At 41.3% G+C, this 20,893-nt stretch overlaps 1 protein-coding gene and 1 long non-coding RNA gene across 3 annotated transcripts; both read left to right on the plus strand.

The window, feature by feature from the left end:
* The first annotated feature begins 1,855 nt into the window (after positions 1-1,855).
* LOC113131027 (fidgetin) lies at positions 1,856-12,477 on the plus strand. 2 transcript variants are annotated; one of them, XM_026308062.1, is made up of 4 exons: positions 1,856-2,059; positions 3,292-3,343; positions 4,074-4,300; positions 9,944-12,477. In XM_026308062.1, the coding sequence occupies exons 3-4, from the start codon at positions 4,276-4,278 to the stop codon at positions 11,107-11,109; spliced, it is 1,191 nt and encodes a 396-aa protein (XP_026163847.1). In that variant the 5' UTR covers positions 1,856-2,059; positions 3,292-3,343; positions 4,074-4,275; the 3' UTR covers positions 11,110-12,477. The 2 variants fall into 2 exon arrangements, with proteins under 2 accessions (XP_026163847.1, XP_026163846.1); XM_026308061.1 differs by lacking the exon at positions 3,292-3,343.
* A 4,158-nt stretch (positions 12,478-16,635) lies between these two features.
* On the plus strand, positions 16,636-19,923 carry LOC113130526 (uncharacterized). The gene is made up of 4 exons (XR_003295709.1): positions 16,636-16,785; positions 17,514-17,681; positions 18,421-18,536; positions 18,886-19,923. It is a non-coding gene; the product is annotated as an uncharacterized LOC113130526 (long non-coding RNA).
* Positions 19,924-20,893: the final 970 nt, after the last annotated feature.

Below are 20,893 nucleotides of genomic sequence, written 5' to 3' on the forward strand. Positions count from 1 at the left end.
GACACTAAGTGAAATTTGGCCATTATTTATGTTATTAATGTTATTGATTACCGATGTGTTTACTAAAACATCACAACATACTTACTATACATTTAAGGAATTTCCCTTGTGGACCAATAAAGCTGATCTAATCTAATTTAATCTAATCTAATTTGCTTTCTTGCTGCTGTAGATGAGATTTATAACTGTCTGCAGTAAATTAAGCAAATATTAAGCTCTAACATTATTGTTATACTAGATATACTTAAAATGGTTAAGGTGTAAGAGACTTAAAATAAATGTTTTATTTGGAGGTAAATATGCTAATGCTATAAAATCTGCCAGCGAAGGCCTCAGACAAAACAAATGGTCAGATGTAAGAATTGAGGAAAATATTCCTGTTTGTGGTTTTATTTATTTATTTAATTTTTTTTCTGTTTCTCTTTGACTCACTGAGCCGTTGTCGTCTTTTCTCCCTGAACAGAGAACGCTCTCAGCTCGTCCCTCCCCTCCATCAATCTCTGTCATAAATCTGTTAAGCAGGGAGAAAGGGAACTGCTGAATACAGATTTGTCAGCAATTAATCTAACCTCTATTACCAGACTTGGATATTGTGTCCTCTATGCCAGAGAACAATAAGCCACTCTGACATGAAACACTATGCTCCGTGTGTGTGTGTGTGTGTGTGTGTGTGTGTTTGCTTCCTTGGGTGGTGTTTCAACTGTTTTGTTGATTACACATTTAAAAAAATTGAACCAGGTCTCCCTTTTGTTCAGGTTTTCCTGTTAGAGTGACTGCGCTCAGCGTTTTCTTTATACTTTATTGTTATTCTTTTTGTATTTTTAAAAACATGACAGCAGTTTAAGGTTCTGGTGGACACCACTGTCTCTGCTGTAGTACTAAAGTCAGTGGGAGAGTAGCAGAGTAGCTGTATTTAACCTTGAAGAGCTGTGCGGTGTTCTGGCTGTGTGGCTGGGTAATTGACGTTTGATGAAAAGACACACGAGGAGTCAGGGTGCACCTACATATGTGCTGGTCTGTAAAACCAATGTGCTTATTTGATCCTTCGTATTGATTGTGTTAAGGAGGTGGATTAGAGTCAATATTGTGTTTCCCAGATAAGATAATTATCAAAAGCAAACGGACACATTCAAAATGTTCCAAATATTCATAGTACAATGACTGCAGTCGCCTGAGTTCTGGACTTCTCTCGGGATTTGTTGACATTACAAAAAAATGTATGACGTCACCACCTTATCATTCAAATACAAGCACAGTGCTGCGCTGACACTGACTTTGCCTGTGAGAGACAATAAACACAATACACACATTTCCTGTTCTTTTTCCTGTTTCTGTTTTGGCTCCTCTTTCTCTGCTTTGCTCTCTGTGTCTCATAACTCACCCCTCACATCATTGGTGAGCATGCAAGGAAAATTGCATTACAGATATTTATCTGCAACAGCAGTCTAGTTTTTGAAGGCATGGACCATTAGCTCTTCTGACACACACACACACACACACACACTATTATCATTTACTGGGACAGTTCAGTGGAGCAGTGGGGCAGAGCTCAGCTGCTTGAGACAGAATTAGAGTGGTAAACAGCTGAGCTTCTCTGGGGTGCTATCATGTGACCTATTCCACCCACAGGGCTAAAAGGACGCAGGGTTCAAGTTACCATGTCCAATTTCCAGCATAGGTTTTATATATATATATATATATATATATATATGTGTGTGTGTGTGTGTGCATGTGTTATATCTCTTCCAGTTATTGAGTTTTAAAGGGACTCTCCCTCTTCGTGTTCTCCAACTTGCTTATAGCTGCCCCTTTCTGTCCGACTGTCATTAGCACACACTCTGCCCTTTGTCCCTCTGCTTGTACCAGCACCCTGCTCAGGGCTGCAGACGTGTTTCTGCCGTAACGAGAGGCCGTATCTAGGGCTTTGACTCAACCAGCCTAACTTATCTATGACGAAAAGAACAGCCCCTGCAGCACATTTGGGATAGTTTGGATGTATTGTTTCCTAACCCGCAAAACAACAGTGTGGCTATTTTTTCAGTGACTGTCAGCAAAGCAGGTGAGTAAAAAAGCTGAGCGCCGCACTAGCCATTACTCCTGTGAGTCGCCTGATGAAAGGTCTTGTAACAAGCCTCCACCTCCGCTGTTATTATTGGCAACTCCTTAACTTACAGTTCTCCCTGATAATACGTGGAGGTGGTATCTCCATGCTACAGTCGATGCAAGGAGGCAATAATTTTTGTTAAAATGATGGTTTGTAATGATAGTGGTGTGTTTATGGTCTCATAAGAAACAGTTACTGGGGAAAGTCACATTATTCAGTCACCTCCTGAGACACCAGGTCAAACGAGGCCTGTGTCCTGCAGGGCCTTGAGTGTTTACAGCACAGTAACATGAGGACTGGACCAACTTGTCCCTCCTACACTATAACTCTAAATGCAGAACCACAGCTGTGTTTTCTATGTATGAGAAGGACCGGGGTTAGAAAAATAGGGGCTTGGGGGGAGGAGATATATAATCCTCACGAATGAAAATGAAATAAAGGCACAAGAATGCATTTATATGTTATTGATAAATGACAGAATGACTAACAACCCAGTTCTTAGTCAAAGGTTTGAGGCCAGAGTGTTGCAGCACATGCATGTGTGCAACCTGGTGTGTATATGGTGGTGGTGGTTGTGGGGGGGTGGGGTACCATTGGAATTAGGTAATATTGACATGGCTGTTTCAACCCTACCCTCACAACAATGCTAAGATCAATGTAGCCGATCAATAGAAGTCATTGACAATAACTGAACTCCTCATGTGATCAGTGAAGGAGAAAATTCATTGTTTTTCACCAGCATGTGCCAGGGTTTACATTCAAAACCATGCACACACACACACACACACACACGTAAAGAAGATGAAACACATGCACACGTGCAGAAGTTCATGCAAACACACACACACATGCACGCCAGGGGGAAACAGGCTCTTCTTTGACACTGCATGATTGGTCACTTTTTCCCTCTTTCTCCCTTCCTGCTGAAATAGTTTTAACAAAAGAGAGGGAGAAGGAAGGGGAGGGTTGGTTTGGTTGGGGGGAGGGGATATATGTGCTGCTCTGTTGTCACTGGGCAAGGGTGAGTGAGAGGGGGAGGGAGAAGGGAACTAGAGGGCGAGCGAGGGAGTGTAGGAGAGAAGGATACGCTCCCAGACCACTAGCCTCACACACACTCACCCACTCACACACACACACACACACACACGTTTATCGTCGGCTCCCTGTGTTTTCACTTCGTGGAATAGTGGATTACTTTCCAAACTGCACCACTCGTCAAGTAAATCCAGGCATGATCAGGTCAGTAACCATTTATTCATTTGGTTTAGTCTCCATTCAGCAGTGCTGACAATGATTCTGCTGCTTCTTGCACATTCCTGTCCTTTTCAGTGGACTCTATTCTCTCCTTGAAGGAAATCTTTCATGTGCTTTACTTGCTATACTTTCTCTTTTTTTTGAACAAATCTTTGACATTCTCATCAATGTGTCTTCTCTATGTCCAACGAGGGTTTTGTTGCATTTTTTTTCTCACGTGTTCCACATTAGACAGGGTAGGATCGCTGCTCTGTTCTCGATGCTGTTATGCTTTGCAGTGTTTGGATGCACATGACATTTCTGCTAGTTTTAAAGAACTGGAAACTTGTCTCTGCTGGTCATGAGGTGGCTACAAGCCCATTGCATCTAGCATTCAGACTCTCCTGATCCGTCTCACACACACTTGCATGTGTGTGTCACTTGGAAAAAGTGAGAAAAGCAAAAGCAAATGAACCTTCAGAAGGCATGAGGAATCTATTATCAGTCAATATTAATTACTTTCTACAAGTAGTTACTGCCACAATAGTCTTTAACAGGACTGTTTAATTAACGTGGAATAAATCCCCCAAATAATAATCATTTCTCATTATTTGTATATGTTGATCAGTTTCTTAAAAATGTCCTAGAATCTGACTTTGAGTGTCATAAGTCAAAATAGACAACGCCTCCCCCAGGTGTCTTCAGACTCTGATGCTGCCATGTGCGTGTTTCTCAGGTGGCAGCGTGTCGGAGCGGTGTTGAAGTGTGAGATGAACCATGGAGGAGTGCAGGAAGCCGGTCACTAGCCGAGCCAGCAGCCGCACAACCACCAGCAGCAGAAGCAGTTGCCCAGGAAGGCTCCGCAGCATGCAGCTGGGCCGTCACTAGCACCAGCCGGACCCGATCCTCTCCTCTTCACCTGGGGCCAGGGGTGCAGAATGCTCAGTCCTGTCACCCCATACAGTAAGTCTGCTTTTTTTCACGTTATACTCTGCCTACGCTTGGATGATGTATGGTCAAGTCCAGTGATGGGTCCATTTGGCATGCAGTACGTGAATACTGCGACCCAGCTTGGCTTGAGTTTGGTTTCTTGTACACTTTCAAATTTTTGGCTCTTCTTTTGTCTGGGACTCATCTCCAGTTGGTTGTGTAGGGGGGGAAGCGAGGGTCTAGGGAGGAGGGGGGTCTTTAAGAAGTCACGTTGAGAAGGCAGATATGCTAATGGCTTTAACAGCTGAGACTCCAGGCTTTGCATTGAGGAATTTCACAGAAAGTGTTCAGCCGCTGTTTTTCTTTTTTTCAGCCCTGCCATGTGAATTTAGCAAAGTAGTGGTTTGTTTTTACGGACACCACCTAAAGCATCAGTGTCATTTATGTTTCATTGTAAATACACATATATCTTTTCCATGTTGTAGCTGAACAGTGTCTGGGTGTTATCACAGCTGGCAGATTTCTTCTGCAGCAGCCACACGTGAAAGCAGAATAAATGACATAAATCTCCCCGATGCATCACAGAATGTGCCAACCCTGAGAGGTTGCTATCCAGCCTGATGAATATGCGTATATTGATTGACTGGGCTATTGATTAGGCTCAGCTTTAACAGGATTACGACACTAACCTGATTGGAATGATGCATCAGGGATTTACTTTTACATGCCTTTTGGATTACAAAGACCGAAAACAAAGACAAAAAGTGGACATCTAAAAACATTTCCTGTAGTTTTCAAGGGAGGATGAGGGATTTTTCCTAACAGATGTGCAGAAGTTTTAGTAACACACATATGTCACATTCCTTTCTCTAAAAAACTCCCAGCTTAATGTTAGATTTCTCCCTACAGGAACTTTAACTGCACAAAATCCTTTGCTGCCATTTATTTTTACAACTCACAGACTGACAAATGGCTTGTCAAGCTGCACAAACAAACACAAACAAGTAAACACACATTCACGATCGCCCACACCTCATTATGGGCTCTGTTCAGTAATGATAGTGTGTGACATGAAGAGAGTGATGAGCAGGCTTGAATCCTTCTTAGTTACCAGGGTGAAGCTGTGAATGAAAGCCAGATCATTAGTAACTTGGTGTCAACAGCCTCTCATTAGTCCTGTATTGCGGGACACATAAACATCACCCTCAGCTTCCACACACACACTAGACCTAAGTAGTAAGCATGAAGCCTTGTTAAAAACATGCCAGTGTCTCATTGGGAGAATTTGGTTTATAATAAAGACCCGTGCTGCTCGGGGGGGAAACGATGGAGCAAAGCGAAGGGCAGATGGAGAAGGACATGAGGAGGGACTGGTCAGCTGCAGCCTGATATATGAGTGGACACAATAAGCAAAGAGGGGCCAGACCAGCCTCGGCCACGTGTGTGTGTGTGTGTGTGTGTGTGTGTGTGTGTGTGTGTGTGTGTGTGTGTGTGTGTGTGTGTGTGTGTGTGTGTGTGTGTGTGTGTGTGTGTGTGTGTGTGTGTGTGTGTGTGTGTGTGTGTGTGCGTGTGTGTGTGTGTGTGTGTGAGAGAGCGAGAGAGCTAAAAGAATGGGGGAGGGGAAACTGACCACACAGGCTTGGGCACAGAGTCATGTCTTCACTGCAGCACAGAGAGAAGGAGAGACGCTCAAGAAAGTCAGATTGAAGTGAAAGATAAATAATAAAGATGTGAGGAAAAAGATGAGCAAACATGAAGTGATTTTTAGTAGCGATGAGAGTTCCATCTGTGTTTGTGTGTGATAAACGTGTATTTTGAGTGGAACAGCCACATTCAGAATAAAACTGTCATGTGAACTGGAAATACCTTGTAGATAAGAAATGTGTACAAGCTGAATCAGATATAGTACAGGAGTCGAATAGCAGATAGCAATGTGACCTGATGGAGAAAAGGAAAAATATAAAATATAATATATGTCGATGAAGGGTTATCTCCACCTCTTTCTCTCCAATTGTTCCAAATGTTCAGTGTTTTTTGGCCATGGCCACTGATTACATAACAATCTCTCCATTATTTACCCTGCAGGCAAGAAAGCCAGAGCTAGCTGGGTGATATGTGTGGAGTCCGGTTTGCGTCGTAACAGGAATCCTGACATGCCCCATGTATATTCATATCCCATTTCCTCCTCTGATGTGTTCTGTATTGATCTTCTGAGCAGCGGCGTGAATCAACCCTAACTAATACAAATCACCCAGTAATGTGCATACAACTGCTAGGGTCATTTATCAGGACTGTAAGTAAGCATGTTCTCTGTCTTTCTGACTTCTCCCTCCCTTCCTTTAGGCTGGGAGTGGACAGTGTGTGTTGAGTGTACAGAGAGGATATGTGCTTTGTAAATAGATCTCAGGTTAGATTCCAGGCATTCCAGCAGCCTGACTCATCCAATAGATGACCAGGAGTCCTTCTGCCTGCCAGCCAACTGCGGCTAAACGCTGCTCCACAGCCACAATATACGAGTGCATGAGCCTGCGTGCGTGCATCATGGTGTGTGTCTGTATGTCCTCAGGAAATGTAAGTCTTTGTTTATTGTGAGTGGAGTAAAAGCACCAACAGAGGACCTTTCAGCTCCAGAAGGCTGATTATTGTTTCCACTCCCCTTCTAGCCCGCCAGCCGCCCCGGCCAGCTACTTCTGATGCCTCACAACCCCCAAATCCCATTCCAGTCAGCTCCTTCCCCCACATGTACGTTCATCTAATTAACCACTGATTACTCATACTCACCATGCAGTGGACAGCAAGGCAAACTACCTTCCATGACTTCCATGATCAGGTTTTCTTGAAAGAGAAAGATTACGTGGTTTGGCAGCACAATGTATGAGAGTTTGGTAAATATACAAATGATGACAACACTCATTAAAAGGTAGGGGTTAAAACACCAAAACTGGTTTTAGCGGAGGCTGTTTACAGCCAAGCAGAGAACCATGAGGGTCACAGTCCATGTTTTTATTGGATCATTCAGACTGCTGTTTACAACCGCCCTATTCCCTGCTTTCCACACAAACACAAACACGCACACAAACACGCACATATATTTTGCATAGGTCTCAGTTACACTTGTCTGAGTTGTCTACATAAACGCTTAGGCCACGTTCAGATCGACATTTAAAGCTGTGTAAAAAAAACAAAACAGTGTTTTCAAGCAGTTCGTTAACAGAAAGATCCACAGCAGGAAAAGGCAGGATATACTGTTCTATTCAAATCACAGCCATTATCTGCTGTGCATCGGGAGATATGAGTGCAAGCAGTGTAAACATATTTTAACTAGACTTTTTACTAGACTCTGATTCATTGACAGTGTATTTCAAACCTCCATGTGGTGAATTTGTGATACTATATCTTGTGCACATCTACATTCATAAACCTGATGATCTGTAGTGAATATAGTAAGACAGTAAGCTGTGTACACAGCAGAGCCATGCAGAATTATAAATAACCCAAGCACAACCTGGAACAGTGTATTAACACATAATATGTAATATAGTTTAATGCTTAACTGCTGATATGACTGTTCATAAAGACCAGACTTCCTTTCTGCTCCTCTTCCCATTGAGCTGAGAGATTTCCATTCATCTCTGTCCAGTAGCAGAACTGCTGGAGGACAACACCAGAGGAAACGCTGGTGCTGGTCGACAGTATGATAATCACAATGATTAAGGAAAGCCATCGTAGCAAAAAGGAGGCTTAGTGCTCATCTTTGTCTCCTGGTAAGCCAAGCATGGCGAAGAATGGAGGGGTGTTTCCAAGGCCCAAGCCAACACAAGGTGTTAGATTAGGGTTAGGGGCTCCCCCCCCCTGTTTCGCTCTTTTTATCATCTGATCTTAGAGTGGTCCTGTTCAGTTTACACATCATTTTGATGAGGATATGAAACACTGTATGTGTTTGATAAAATGAATGAAATGCATTTATGGTAATACTGAGCTGAAAGGTTTGCAGAGCTGCAGACTGTTTATCAGTGGGATTATATTACATAGTGCATGTAATGTTGTTAGCATGCATACATTTTTATTTCTTCCAGCAGAGAGGGAGGACCTGTGTGGAAATAAAAACTCTCTTTGCCAAGATGGCTTCTTCCATGTTAGGGTTTAGTTTATTTATTTGACTTTTGGGGACTTTGATATTGTCATGAATGACTGAGCCCTTTAACATTGTAATGATTGTTAGGGTCCTTCTTACCCTTCAGATCCCTGGGGTTATGCACAGTAGACTCATTTGGTAATTCAGCCGTAATGTTGCTTTTTTCATCATAGCTAAATAAGTTTTTTTAAGAAGAAAAGTTACCACAGTCACTCAGAATTCCTTGGAGCACTGGGCTTTCTCAGATCCTGGGTGGAGCCTGTGGTGGTCAAGGGGGCTGCAATCCCTGGATTGGATGAGTGGGATTATTGAGCTGAAGGATCATTTATTTTAGGGATCAACTTGTGGAGCATTTAGAGGCCCATCTGGTGGTGCAGTGGACATGTGACACAACGTGACATAATCCACATATAGACACTTTTCAGATGTGTGAGTGCATGTGTGAGAATGAATCCACCTACCACATCAATATCTCCTGTTTTCTCTGGCCACATGAGTTTCTTTATTATGAGAGTTGAGTCCTGGACTAAGGACTTAATAAGCCATGAAAATAAGATTTGCTTCAAAGATCAACGGTACAGCACATTTCTAATCCTGATGTATGTAAAAAACCAAAGACAACAGTCTCATCCCTTAAGTCAAAGAAGTAAGTTTGACATTTGAGTCATACTTCCCAAAAACTGCAAGAGAACATATTGTGATATTGGTGTTAGTGTATTAATAGCACATCAGAGGAGGCGTTTTCACAATATACTGCTATAGGAATTATTTGTGTACACCTATTTGTGAAATCAAGGCCTTGGTTGTTGTAGGGAAGCCCCTCAGGCCCAGACCCGGGGTTAGGACAGGTTAATAATACTCTGCAATGCCTGGAATGTCAGCTTAATGCCAGTTCAAAAAGACGAGGACACAGCCACTAAACCAGCGGATTACTTCGTCTGTGTCAATGTGCATGTATAATCTCACATGGCATGTGAAAATCAAAACTTTTTCCTTAATCAATCGGTTTGATTGTAATCGTGCTCGTAGATGTGTGGGTCCAGGCTCTTTGCAGTATGTGGTACTACTCTGATCCCCCTCTACACAGTGACCCCGCCCTCTATCCCCCCTTGTCCAGCAGACCCCTGAGGTTTTGGCCAAATTAGATCGCACGCTTGGTGGGGGTAGCTGTGTGGACTGAGACTCACAGAGAGAAACAATGGCCCCAGTGTGAGAGAGGTAAAGGCAGAGGGCAGCACGAAGGCCGATAGAGGCTTATCGCCGTGGAGACCAGGCTGGGGGTTATGTTGGCAGCTTCACATAAAGATTAGAAGAGTTGTCCCCTGCCTGGATGAGACTGTGCAGAAGAGCACAGGCTAAGCATTGCATAGATATTCTTTAAAATCACATTTCCAGCTTTCTAGCGAGAAAGAGGAAGGAAAATACGTCACTTAGGATTTGCAACCTTTACCTGGTCTAGACAAAATGCTGCAAATATTAACATTTGCTATATTGTGCCATGATTGTGTGCACTAATTCTGCTTTGGCCTTTTTTCATGCAGGTCTGTTGAAGATGCACTGGTCTCCGGAGCACACCACACCCTTATCTCAGTGGCCTGAGCAGCACCTAGATGTCACCTCTACAACCTCGCCCCCATCTGCCCATAAACACGACCCCTATGCCACAGCTGCTCGTCGCAGTTATGCCCCTGCAGGGTACCCTTGGGCCAGTGATGACATATCAGCCCTTACTGCTTCCTCTTTGCTCAAACGCTACGCTGAGAAGTATTCAGGCCTGGAGCTGTCCTATGAACATCCTGCTATAGGGGCCTACTCAGAGCCTGGAACTTTCCTGAAAACTGAATCTGAGCCCTGGGCTCTGGGTCAGGGCATGGAGTGTTACCCCGGACTGGAGGCATTAACTGGCACCAAGGTGGGCTCTGCCTCCGTGGGCATCCCAGCCACAGGAAGTGTAACAGTAGTGAGCAGTAACTTAGCCTCTGAGCCAGGCTACAGTGGTGCTGGATCCTGTACTGCCCCATCATCTCAGGAATACCCTCCTGCCTACAACAGCACCTACCTGTCCTCAGGATACTGCCCTCAGCCTAGTGCAGCACTTCCCCCTGCCCCTCTACACTCTTTGCAGACCCCACCCACTCTAATGCCCAGCTACAGCACCAGCACTCCTGTCTACAACTACCCTCCGGGGTGCTACCCCCAAACCAGCTTGTCTTCTGGATACAGTCATCCCAGCGCCTCCTACCTGCCCTCGGGAATTAGTGCCCCAACACCTCTGACCCCTAGGCCCACCATGGTGGGGGGCACGTACAGCTACCCATCTCACGCCCTTGGAGGGAGCTCCGAGGCAGGCGTGCCGCTGAAACGCAAGGCCTTTGAGATGGCAGAGGAAGGACCGGAGGAAGCAGAGGCTGAGGGTTCACGCTACAGAAAGTATGGCAACGGCCACGGAAACAGTCATAGCAAAGGTCACAGCAATGGGCATGGCAACGGATACAATATGAGCACCCGAGCCTCAGACCCACAGGCCTACAAGGCTGGAAAGCCACTGATGTCACCCCCTTATGGCACAGCAGGCGACTACAGCCCACCACCAGGCGTCGCAGGAGATAGTGGATCACGGGAGCACAACTTCCCTCAGCAACAGAGAATCTCTATGAAGATACCTGCATCACACACACAAGCTGAGGACCCTGCTGGAGGCCGCTGACAGCCCCGGGCTGCATGTGAGAGAACTCTCTTACTCTCTGAAACCAACCAAGGTTCTTAATCCAAAGAGACTTAGCATTGGATTTGTCACTAAAAGGTTTCATTTCATTAGCAAACATAAAGAGGGCACGAGACTGCTACTTCTTGTGCATCTTTAACACTTTTATTATTCATGTTTTTCCAAAGATTCACTGGCGCGTTTTGCCTTGTAAGGTTGAGGTAAGTCTTAGGAGTGAGGTTGAGACATTCTCTACATACAGTAGTTAGCATAACGGCAGTCTCGACGTATGAGTGTCTGTTTCTCTCAGGATCCTATTTATTCCATTTCTGCTACTGTGGCAGCAGCACTGAAGTGTTGCTGATTTAGAAGTTGGTGATTTGTTTTTTTAATTTTTTTTGTGGCCATTATATATGTAAAAGGCCTTTGACTGCAATATGTTCTACCACACAACAAAAATCATTTTTGACCAAAAAGTAAGGACAGCAATACCTGAAATGGTGAGACTACCATACTATTTCAGCACAATCACTGCTGCTTCACACAGTTGACTCCAGGTCTTGGTGTGTTACACGGCCTCGAGAAATGAAGTTAGTTCTTCATCACCTTTTTCTCTCTTTCCTTATCTAATTCAATGCTGCAGCTCTGCCTCTTGTTCTCAACCCTTATCACTGCTGAAGAACGTTTGTTTCTATATGTACCAAGCTGCTTATGAAATTATGTCATGATAGTGTACATGAAGCCGCCCTTTAAATTCTTTTAATGTTAAAAAAAAAAAAAAACAAAGAATAGGTAAATAAGACTTTATGTTCACGTAGAAATTTATTTAGAGTTCACACAATGATGGAGTCCTCAAAGCGTGTTGTTTACATGCAGATTTCTGCCAATCCTAAACTGAGCATTTATATTTTCTAAAGAATCTGTGAATAATAATACCTGGTCCAGTTTATGCCTCGGCTTTTAAAATTCTGATTATTACAAGAAAGTGTCGCCGTACAAATCTAGAAAACTTTCCGACAAAACGACCAGTAATCAAACCACGCTAAAGTCAGCAAACTGGTAAAATGTACTCGGAGCAAACAGTTTAAAAGGTGTTACGCTGTTCGGATGCAGAGCCCAGACTGACAGGCATCCATGTTGAATGAGAGGATATAAGTTTCTGAGTGAGTGCCTCTAACAAATTTTGCTCAGCATTACTTTGCCACTTGTCTTCTAAGATTTTTTTTTATTAATATGCATTTTCTTTACTTTTGTCTTTCAAAATGATGATTTATAGTTGTGTTATTGAATACTCAGGAAGAATATTGTTACCTCAGAAAGATGAAATAAGAATGTATGTTATTCCCTTAGGGTGATTGTAGGGAGCTTTATGGAGCAAGATGAAAACGGAGCCATGGCTTTGTGAAAGAGCAAAAGATACTCTGACCACTTCAGGGAAACCATGAACTTACAAGGCCTTTGATATTAACAGCAGAATATACATCTACGCACAGATGCATGCACACACAGACACAAACACAATGCTTCTTCGTCATGAAAAATGAAACTTGAGGGTTTTGTACCAAGGCCTGAAATGTTGAATGTAATTCAGATATTTTTTTGAAAAGGACAATACATGTCATAATGTGCATCAATGTTTTTAAATATAAGAAACATATTTTCTTCATGTATAGATGTAATTCTCTTATAGCTTTTGGTGGAGAAATGAATATGTTAAGTGTTAGTTTAGTTAGCAGTGGGGAAGAGGTTCTGTGAACAAACTGTCAAAACAAAGCACTCCTGATAGATAACGTTTGACATATAAAGGCATACACATGACACAGAATATGCTCTAAAATAGGTATGTTTAATAAATGTCTTAATACATTGTCCAATTTCTACTTTCCATGTCAGTATTTTAAAACCCCTTTATACAGTGTCACCAGTCAGCCAGCTTGAATTTACCTTCTAACATGAAGTCACAAAATAATTGTGGTAAAAGTTTAAAAAAAAAAAAAAAAGCATGTGCACCGTCAGAAATATGTACAGTTACAGATCTACACCTTATTTTCACCAAGTTAGTTGTGCCAATTATTGTGTCGTACACATTCAGCCCTTTAAGAACTGTAACAAAACCAATCTCCCATTCAATATTATTATTATTAGTCTCAAATTTGATGCAGTGAAAAGGTATTTTATGCCTCTTTTGGAAATGTAAGCACATTAATAAAACTAAACTTGCTCAGGCACAACAATATGTGTCAAATGATGGTGAGGAAAAACTACAGATTAATAAAAACCTGTTAAACAATAACATAGATTTTAAAAGTCTTTAAGCGCTTAGCTTCAACCAGCGAATGCTCTTCCATACCGTAGAGTCTGTGCTCTACACTATACACCCTGAGACAGACGACAGTATTTGATGTTTGCTTCCGTTGCTCTGGAGCTCAATTTACAGCAGATCTATAATGGGGTTTCAGTGTTCGCTTTCTAATTCTCTTGTACTTTTGTTCTCTCTTGTAAATTCTCTGTAACCATTTCTACCTCATTTTGAAGACATTGTACATGGAAATATTTATTTCATGTCATTTCACATGCCAGTTTAAGGAGCAATTCTTGACCTGTCATATTCTACCTCACTAAAGACTGTTGTGTCATGGAAATGAAGATACCCCCCACCCCCCACCCCAAAAAAAACACTGACTTTGCCTTTTTGTCTGTGAAATTCAAACATTTTTGAGTGTCTCATTTTTTGAAAGCATGACAAGATCCTAACATCTGCTGCACCGTTACTAATTAACCTAAAGTCTCTCAGTCTTTAGACACTGGGTCAGCTGAGCAGTTTTCTATAAATAAATCAATGGTTATATAATTTAAATGGAGCCGTTGTTGCAAGGAAATTCCTCTGGAAATCAGCAACTACTTTTAAACAAAACCAATTCAGTCTCAGAAACATGCAGTAGCCCCTATCCCCCTTTACCCTGTACACAGTTCTTTCCAATTAACTTTCTAGCAACTGTGAATAAATAGTCCTACCCATCCCAAGTTGTAAAATTATTAAGTAGCAATGGGGCTATTTGTAGATCTAAAAAGGCTGTAAGGAAAAGAGCACATGAAGATAAGTGTGGGGAAGATCCTGAACCTCTCCCATTGGACAACCCTCCCCCATCATGCACAGCTTCAATGTCTGGTGGGTGGAGAGCCTGTGCTTTGTCTTTTACATCCACAGAGACTCTGACCCCTCTTCCCACATCCTAACATTTCACAACTAAACAATATTTGCTCAGAACTGTTGTCAAGCTTATGTTTAACTATAACACCACTGCCAACAGCTGCAGCTACAGCAGCACCACATTCCAACTATGCCAGTGACACCTACAGGATCTCACTGAGAAATACAGCATCATATTGAAGAATATGGAGAATAATAATGCTTCTCTGGTGAACAACTAACAATCAGTGTCAAAATAAGATATGAACAGAAATAACATGAATACATTGAGCATAAAACATGGACCTTCTGATAGAGTTTCCACTGTATACTTTCTTTTTAAAACCAGCACAGATGGTTAAAACATGTTAAAGCAAAGTTAACAAAACACAAACACAAAGTATCTGGGCTCAGTTTTTGTCTTTAGTTTCCAGGTTTCTTCTTGTCATTTCTAGGCTGGGGTGAGGTCTGCTTTTAAAAGAGTATTTCCTTCTCCTAAAAGGTTCTTCCTCTCCAAAGGTAGGCACAATTTGGACTGGATTTGTACAAAACAGTATGAGGATAAGAAGACATAACACGGTAGCTTGTAAACAGACGAATTATAGTGTTGTTTTTTCCAGTTCTTACCCAGTGGTGATATTGTACTGTTTCTAGCTGGTCCACAAGACTCCTCCTTCAGGCTGAGGGGAAACTGCATTGTGTGCTGCACCGGAGTGGATGGGACTGCAAAGTCTGTGAAACGGCACAAGTGTTTGTTTCCACAGGTTATTGAGTCCAACATGGACAAACTTACTGTGGGATTCAAATGTCCATAGGAGAAAGACTGTAAAGAATAGTGATGCGTCTAATTATATAATTTGGTCATTTGCCACTTAGTTTACTATGACAAAAAACAGCAAAGTTTCACACTGAAAAAACTGGACACTTCTAAACTGGTTAAAAACAACTTATCAACTGTCCAAACAGCTCCCAATTATTTTTTTAACAATTATTTGATTGTATGAAAATAATGTTGGTCTGTGATGTATTTATTTTTACATTTACCACATTATTAAATTGCATCTTCATTGATGCTACTAAATAGTTCAGTTCCATGTCAAAGTCTTAGTTCTCTGAGATGTCTGATCTACAATGTGCAGAAAAGTTTATGTTTAGTTTGACGCCACAAGACGTGCTGACGCACAGTGGTGGACGAAGTGCTCGGATCCTTTAACTAAGCAAAAGTAGCAGTACCACACTGAAAATACTCCACAAGAAGTAGAAGTCCATCAACAAGATATCGTGTGTTTGTAGTTTTCACTGGACAAGAAGGGTTTGAAAATTGTAATTTGAAAAGTAACTACAGCTGACAGACAGATGTGGAGGAGTAACAACTACAATATTTCCCAAAATGAAAATGGTAAATTACAAGAACTTCACATTTGTACTTAAGTGCAGTACTTGAGTCTATATAGGTACTTCATTATGTTCCCCCACAGCTGATGCATGAACATGTGGGCAGCACTTAGGATAGTTGATTGGCCCTAAGTTTACCTTTAAATATTGCAGAATAGATTAACTTTGAACAATTTACCTGTGAAAGTCTAAGTTCAGTCTCAAACCCAGGCTATAAGCTGTTTAGTGGAAAGTAATGTACCATAATAACAAGACCCATACTGTCCCAGTTAGTGTCAGGAAAACCTGAAGTTTCTCTGTATTTGCTGGTTGTGCGTTTTAGAAACATATTTCAGTGCAGCACATTCTGTAGCTGGTTTTAGTTACAAACATAAACACTGCTGAAAATGAGCTAAAATGCTGGTGAGTCGTCGTTTACTATGGTTCTCACCGCAGAGAGGGGAGCTCTGGGCGAACACCAGAGGCGAACTGGGAACTCCGTGGTCTGAACTGGTGGGGCCTGGGTTAAGATAAACCTCACAGTTTCAGTCGAGGACTGGAATAAATAAACCACTGGATAACCATGAATGTTTGCACAGAGCTGTTACCAGCTGACGCGGTCATTTCAAACCACTCCAGCCCAGTGTCCGCTTCTGTTACATCCGGTACTTGAGGACTGGGAGACCGCGGGGGCCTTAGGGAGCTGTCGGTGAGGAGCAGTGTGCGTCGGGTGAAGTCCATTAAAATTAAAGTCTAGTTATTCCGCTATAAGATAAATATAATCAGTTACATCCACACAGTAATCTGGCAGCCTAACATTTTTTTAACAAAGCAGAATGGATGGAAATGGGTTTTTGTTGAAGTCCAAGTGTTTTCTTTCAGGTGAGAGGGAGGATGAAACAACACGCGATTCGCTGTGTTTGGTTTGTCCCTGCTGGGCTACTGTAGAAGCGTGGTTACGACAAATGGTTGCGACAGACGGCAGCAAATCTGTCGAAGCTTTTTGTTTGTGTGTGGAAACCACCTTATCTCAGGCTGCTTTGAAAACCAGGACCTGCTCTACTCTGGATTCACTTCACACCGACAGCCCGTGTGCAGTCAACAATCCTTCAGCGGTGAGTTTCAATATGTTTTGTTTCTGTTTTCTTCTAACATGGACGTGTTGACGTTAGCTGCCTAGTTAGCTAATGCTAACGTCCTGTCTACTCGTAGCCTCGTTTTCACTCTGAAACAGGACAAATTGGCTGTTTGCTTTAGAGGATAATTGAAATGATTACACATAGTTTGTGTGGTAATTCTGTCTAGTTTAGTTGGTGGAGAAACGTTTGTTAGTTTTAACGCTACGTTACAACCGAGCAGGATGAAAAGAGGCCTGAGTTTGTCGGTGTGATTATTGTGGGAGACTGTGAAGCTTTTTGCTGTAAAATATTTTTCTGGGCTCAAAGACAGGACTTATATTCATTTGTAAGACGATACTGTGTGTTTTGGTTGGCTGCAGCTTATGAAACCAAAAAGACTTGATATGTTCTGACGAGAGATGTGTCCCTGTTTATGGACCAGGAGTCTGTCACTGTAAACTCTGTCAATCCTGTTTCGATGTGTGATTTACCATCAGACAGACAGTTTTCCATGGTGTGCTTATGTGCACACAGGTAGAGCACAAACACGTTGGATATTTGAACCTTCACCTGTTCATTTAACGTAAATCATGATGATGCAGGTCTCACCACTTCATATAAAGATTTGTTGTTACCGATCAAACTACTATTCTGCTAATTTTTCACAGTATTTGATTAAATAACTGTTGTAATTATAATTGAATGTCCTCATATTTCACACACAGTAATCAGGATGGTGGCAGCTACCACATGGACGAGGACGAGCGGACGAGGACCCTGGCTAACCTGGAGGTGACTGGACTGCAAAGTGACTGAACTTCATCCCCAAATTCAGAAACTTCTGCAGGAGTGACAGATCACATACTTCTATGATGTTTGGCACCTGGAGAAAGGTATGTTTCACAACAGTTATGGAAGAATAATTACACTGCTTTACAAATTTTTGGAAATTATCAACCTCTGAGATAAAATGTGCTAATTCTTATGTATTTTATTCTTTAAGATGAATTAGAAAACAGGTGATAAAGGTGCTGGTTGGCTAAAGTTTTCAAGATATTTCATGATAAAGATTTATAATTATCTATACACAGGCGAGTATATTCACCTACAAGGGAGGGTGATGTCTGGTGTAGAGCAAGTACTGTAGAGCAATTAACATGGTATCACAAGAAAGTTTATAAATACCTTCACTTTGACACTAAAGATTATTACCTAACTGTTATTTTTCATTTTTGGTATCAATAAAAAGATATATTTATAGTGATTGCCCCCCCCCCCTCCCCTCCTAATTTTGATTTATTTTGATGCAATGTTGACCTGAAGCTGTATTTTGGAAACTGGAGCCAATTAACACTCAGGATTTCATTCTCCTTTATTAGTGACCCAATTCTGGTCAAATTTAGCTCCTTTCATTTTCTCCTTGTGTCCTTTCTCCTTGCAGACTAATGTTATAAAGCATAACAGGGTGTTAGAATGTACAATAAATTGTTATTATAATGATTGTAAAACAACATACCTTATGTATATTATTCATGTTAGAAGACTGTTCTTTTGGGGGTGAATGTTTTATACACTTATTTTATTGATTTTAATATAAAAATAACTCAATTAATTGTTATTAATTCAATCTAGGAATTATGAAGAAGTTGGAAGTAATCCAAGAGATGAACTGTGATGTATGGGACAGCAGACCACACTTCCCAAAGCAAGGGAGGGGCAGTGGACTGCCAAACCAGTGAAGACCGAGTGTAAGTATAACAGGCAGTTATGGTTGGAAAAAAATCATTTTTGGATATATACATACTTTGGAGGTATTGCACATCAACATTGTCATACTCTGAGAAAGAAAAGGGAAGTGCAACAACAACCCATTACTTGAGCAAATTTGCCAGAACTGTTAATTATAAAACATGTCTTTTACACATTTAAATAATCTAAATAAAAGTATACAGTTACTAAAAAGTAATAAAAGAACAAAAATAGTTTTCTAAAATATAAATTGCCACTGTAAACACCTACAACATGTTTTCAGTCTTGTAAACAATGTTTCTTTCTCTTCCATGATGTTTTACCTGGACGACCTGATGAAAACCATAGTTGAGTTGGTGGATTCAGCAACATATTTGAAGAAGATCCTGTCCCACCACCCTCTGCGCAGACTGGCCAGCCAGACAAAGATGTCTCCCCCCCCAACTCTCCTGCACATCATCACTGGTTGAAACCGTACTTTAACTTATGCTCACCAGTGTACGTAAAACGGGTGAACTCTGTACCAGCACCCTTCACCCTGTGTAATGGTGTTAGGAAGCATTTTGTCTCCCTTTCTATTTAATGTGTACATGGAAGGTTTGTCTAAGCTTTTTGAATGACTGACACTACCATTAACCACCTGATGTTTGCTGATCACTTCGTGATTTTTGTTTTTGTCCATATAGTGCTGGTCTACAACAGTTGGATTTACAATATGGATTTGACTTTGACATAAAATACAATGCGTAGAAGAGTAATATAGTGACTGTCACTTCCTGACTTTTTTTTTTTTGATTAATACCATCCTTAATGTATGTGATGTCCATGATTTGACTTCCTATGTTGGACTCATTTTAAGGTTCCCATGTCTTGGTTTGATCCTAGGTAGCTTTAGGTTGATGTTAATCAGTTTCACCTGTCTGCCCTCTCTCCCTGTGGGTGTCTATATATACCATCTCTGTTCCTTTGTTTCCCCGCAGGACTGTGTTGCTGACCTAAACCGTTCTGCGCTTGTGTTACTGTGTGAAGACAGTTTGAGGTTCAGTATTTGACAGATCCACCCTCTCCATAAGAAGCAGCCCCTGTAACTTCAGGCTTTATGCCGGTGTCGTCTTAGGGACCGACACTCAATAATTGACAAAAAAAGAAAAGAACCAAACATGTATTCATGTTATAAGACAAATGATATGAAGAGCTCGGGGGTCCGCAGTCATTGAAATTATTAATAAGGCGTACGTTTTTTTTTTAAATGATTAAGTGAAATTGGAATTTTATTCAATAGCTTCTGGGGTCATGTAAAATTTTAACTTAAAAATTCTTCCAATTTGTAGAACTACTTCAGGATCATCAGACACTTCTTAAAATTAAATTTGATCTCTTCATTAATTTTATATAATTAATTTAATGAAGTAATTGTGAATTTTATATTTAATATTGAAGATTTTCTCTCAGTAGCTTCCACTTCATGTGACATGGTGGTATTGGCAAAAATATCAATTATTAAATATAAAAATTCATAAAAAGTGAATGAAGTGATATATTCGAATGGCGTGTCTTATGTGGGCAGACGAGGCCAATAAATTGTGTAATTTTGCGTCATCAGGTCACATGACCTGGAAGGTATTGAGCAAAAATATCAATGATGAATCGTTATGAAAAATCGGCTTGTGAAATCATAACTAGATTTGAAGTTAGTCTAAAAGAGATATAGAAAACTATGTATATTTAAATGTTTGAAATGAAAAATATTCGCATTGTCAAATATTATGGGTTTGTGAAGAAAGCAGCATCCATTGATGAAAGTATCCCAAAAACTGTGATTAAAAATAAAAATCAGAATGTAATATCTACCCATTAACACAGAGTACTCATACTGCCTTTTCAACTGTCCCTTCAGCTTGTTGCAGGGACACAAATGTCTTGAGTTATTTCCTTCAGTCCCCAGTAGAGGGTGTTAGATAGTAAGCAGTCATTTCAGGTGGTTCACTGAAGTCTGCTGGAGAGGTTACAGAATTAAATGCAGATGTTAATAGTTATCAGTGATATCTGCAGACACGTGGAGGGGCAGGTATGGACAGAAATCAACAGACAGAGCTATGATAGATGGGGTAGTGGAAACAAAGAGGATTGAACCCAGCTCAAAAGGGAGGGCACTATAAACATCTATCACATGTTTTATTCAGTTCTGGCTAAATTTAAACCATTCCTTCTTTTGCAACGTTATGTGGGTGGGAGGAGTGGGCATTGCTAGCTGAAGACTTGAATCCAAGACAAACATGTCTCATGTACCTCCTCTTTTACACTGTGATTGAACTGAGTGGAAAACAGCTTGTATGCATATAGTTGTTCTGGACAC

Source organism: Mastacembelus armatus, chromosome 5 (assembly GCF_900324485.2).
Source record: "Mastacembelus armatus chromosome 5, fMasArm1.2, whole genome shotgun sequence".
NCBI lineage: Eukaryota > Metazoa > Chordata > Actinopteri > Synbranchiformes > Mastacembelidae > Mastacembelus > Mastacembelus armatus.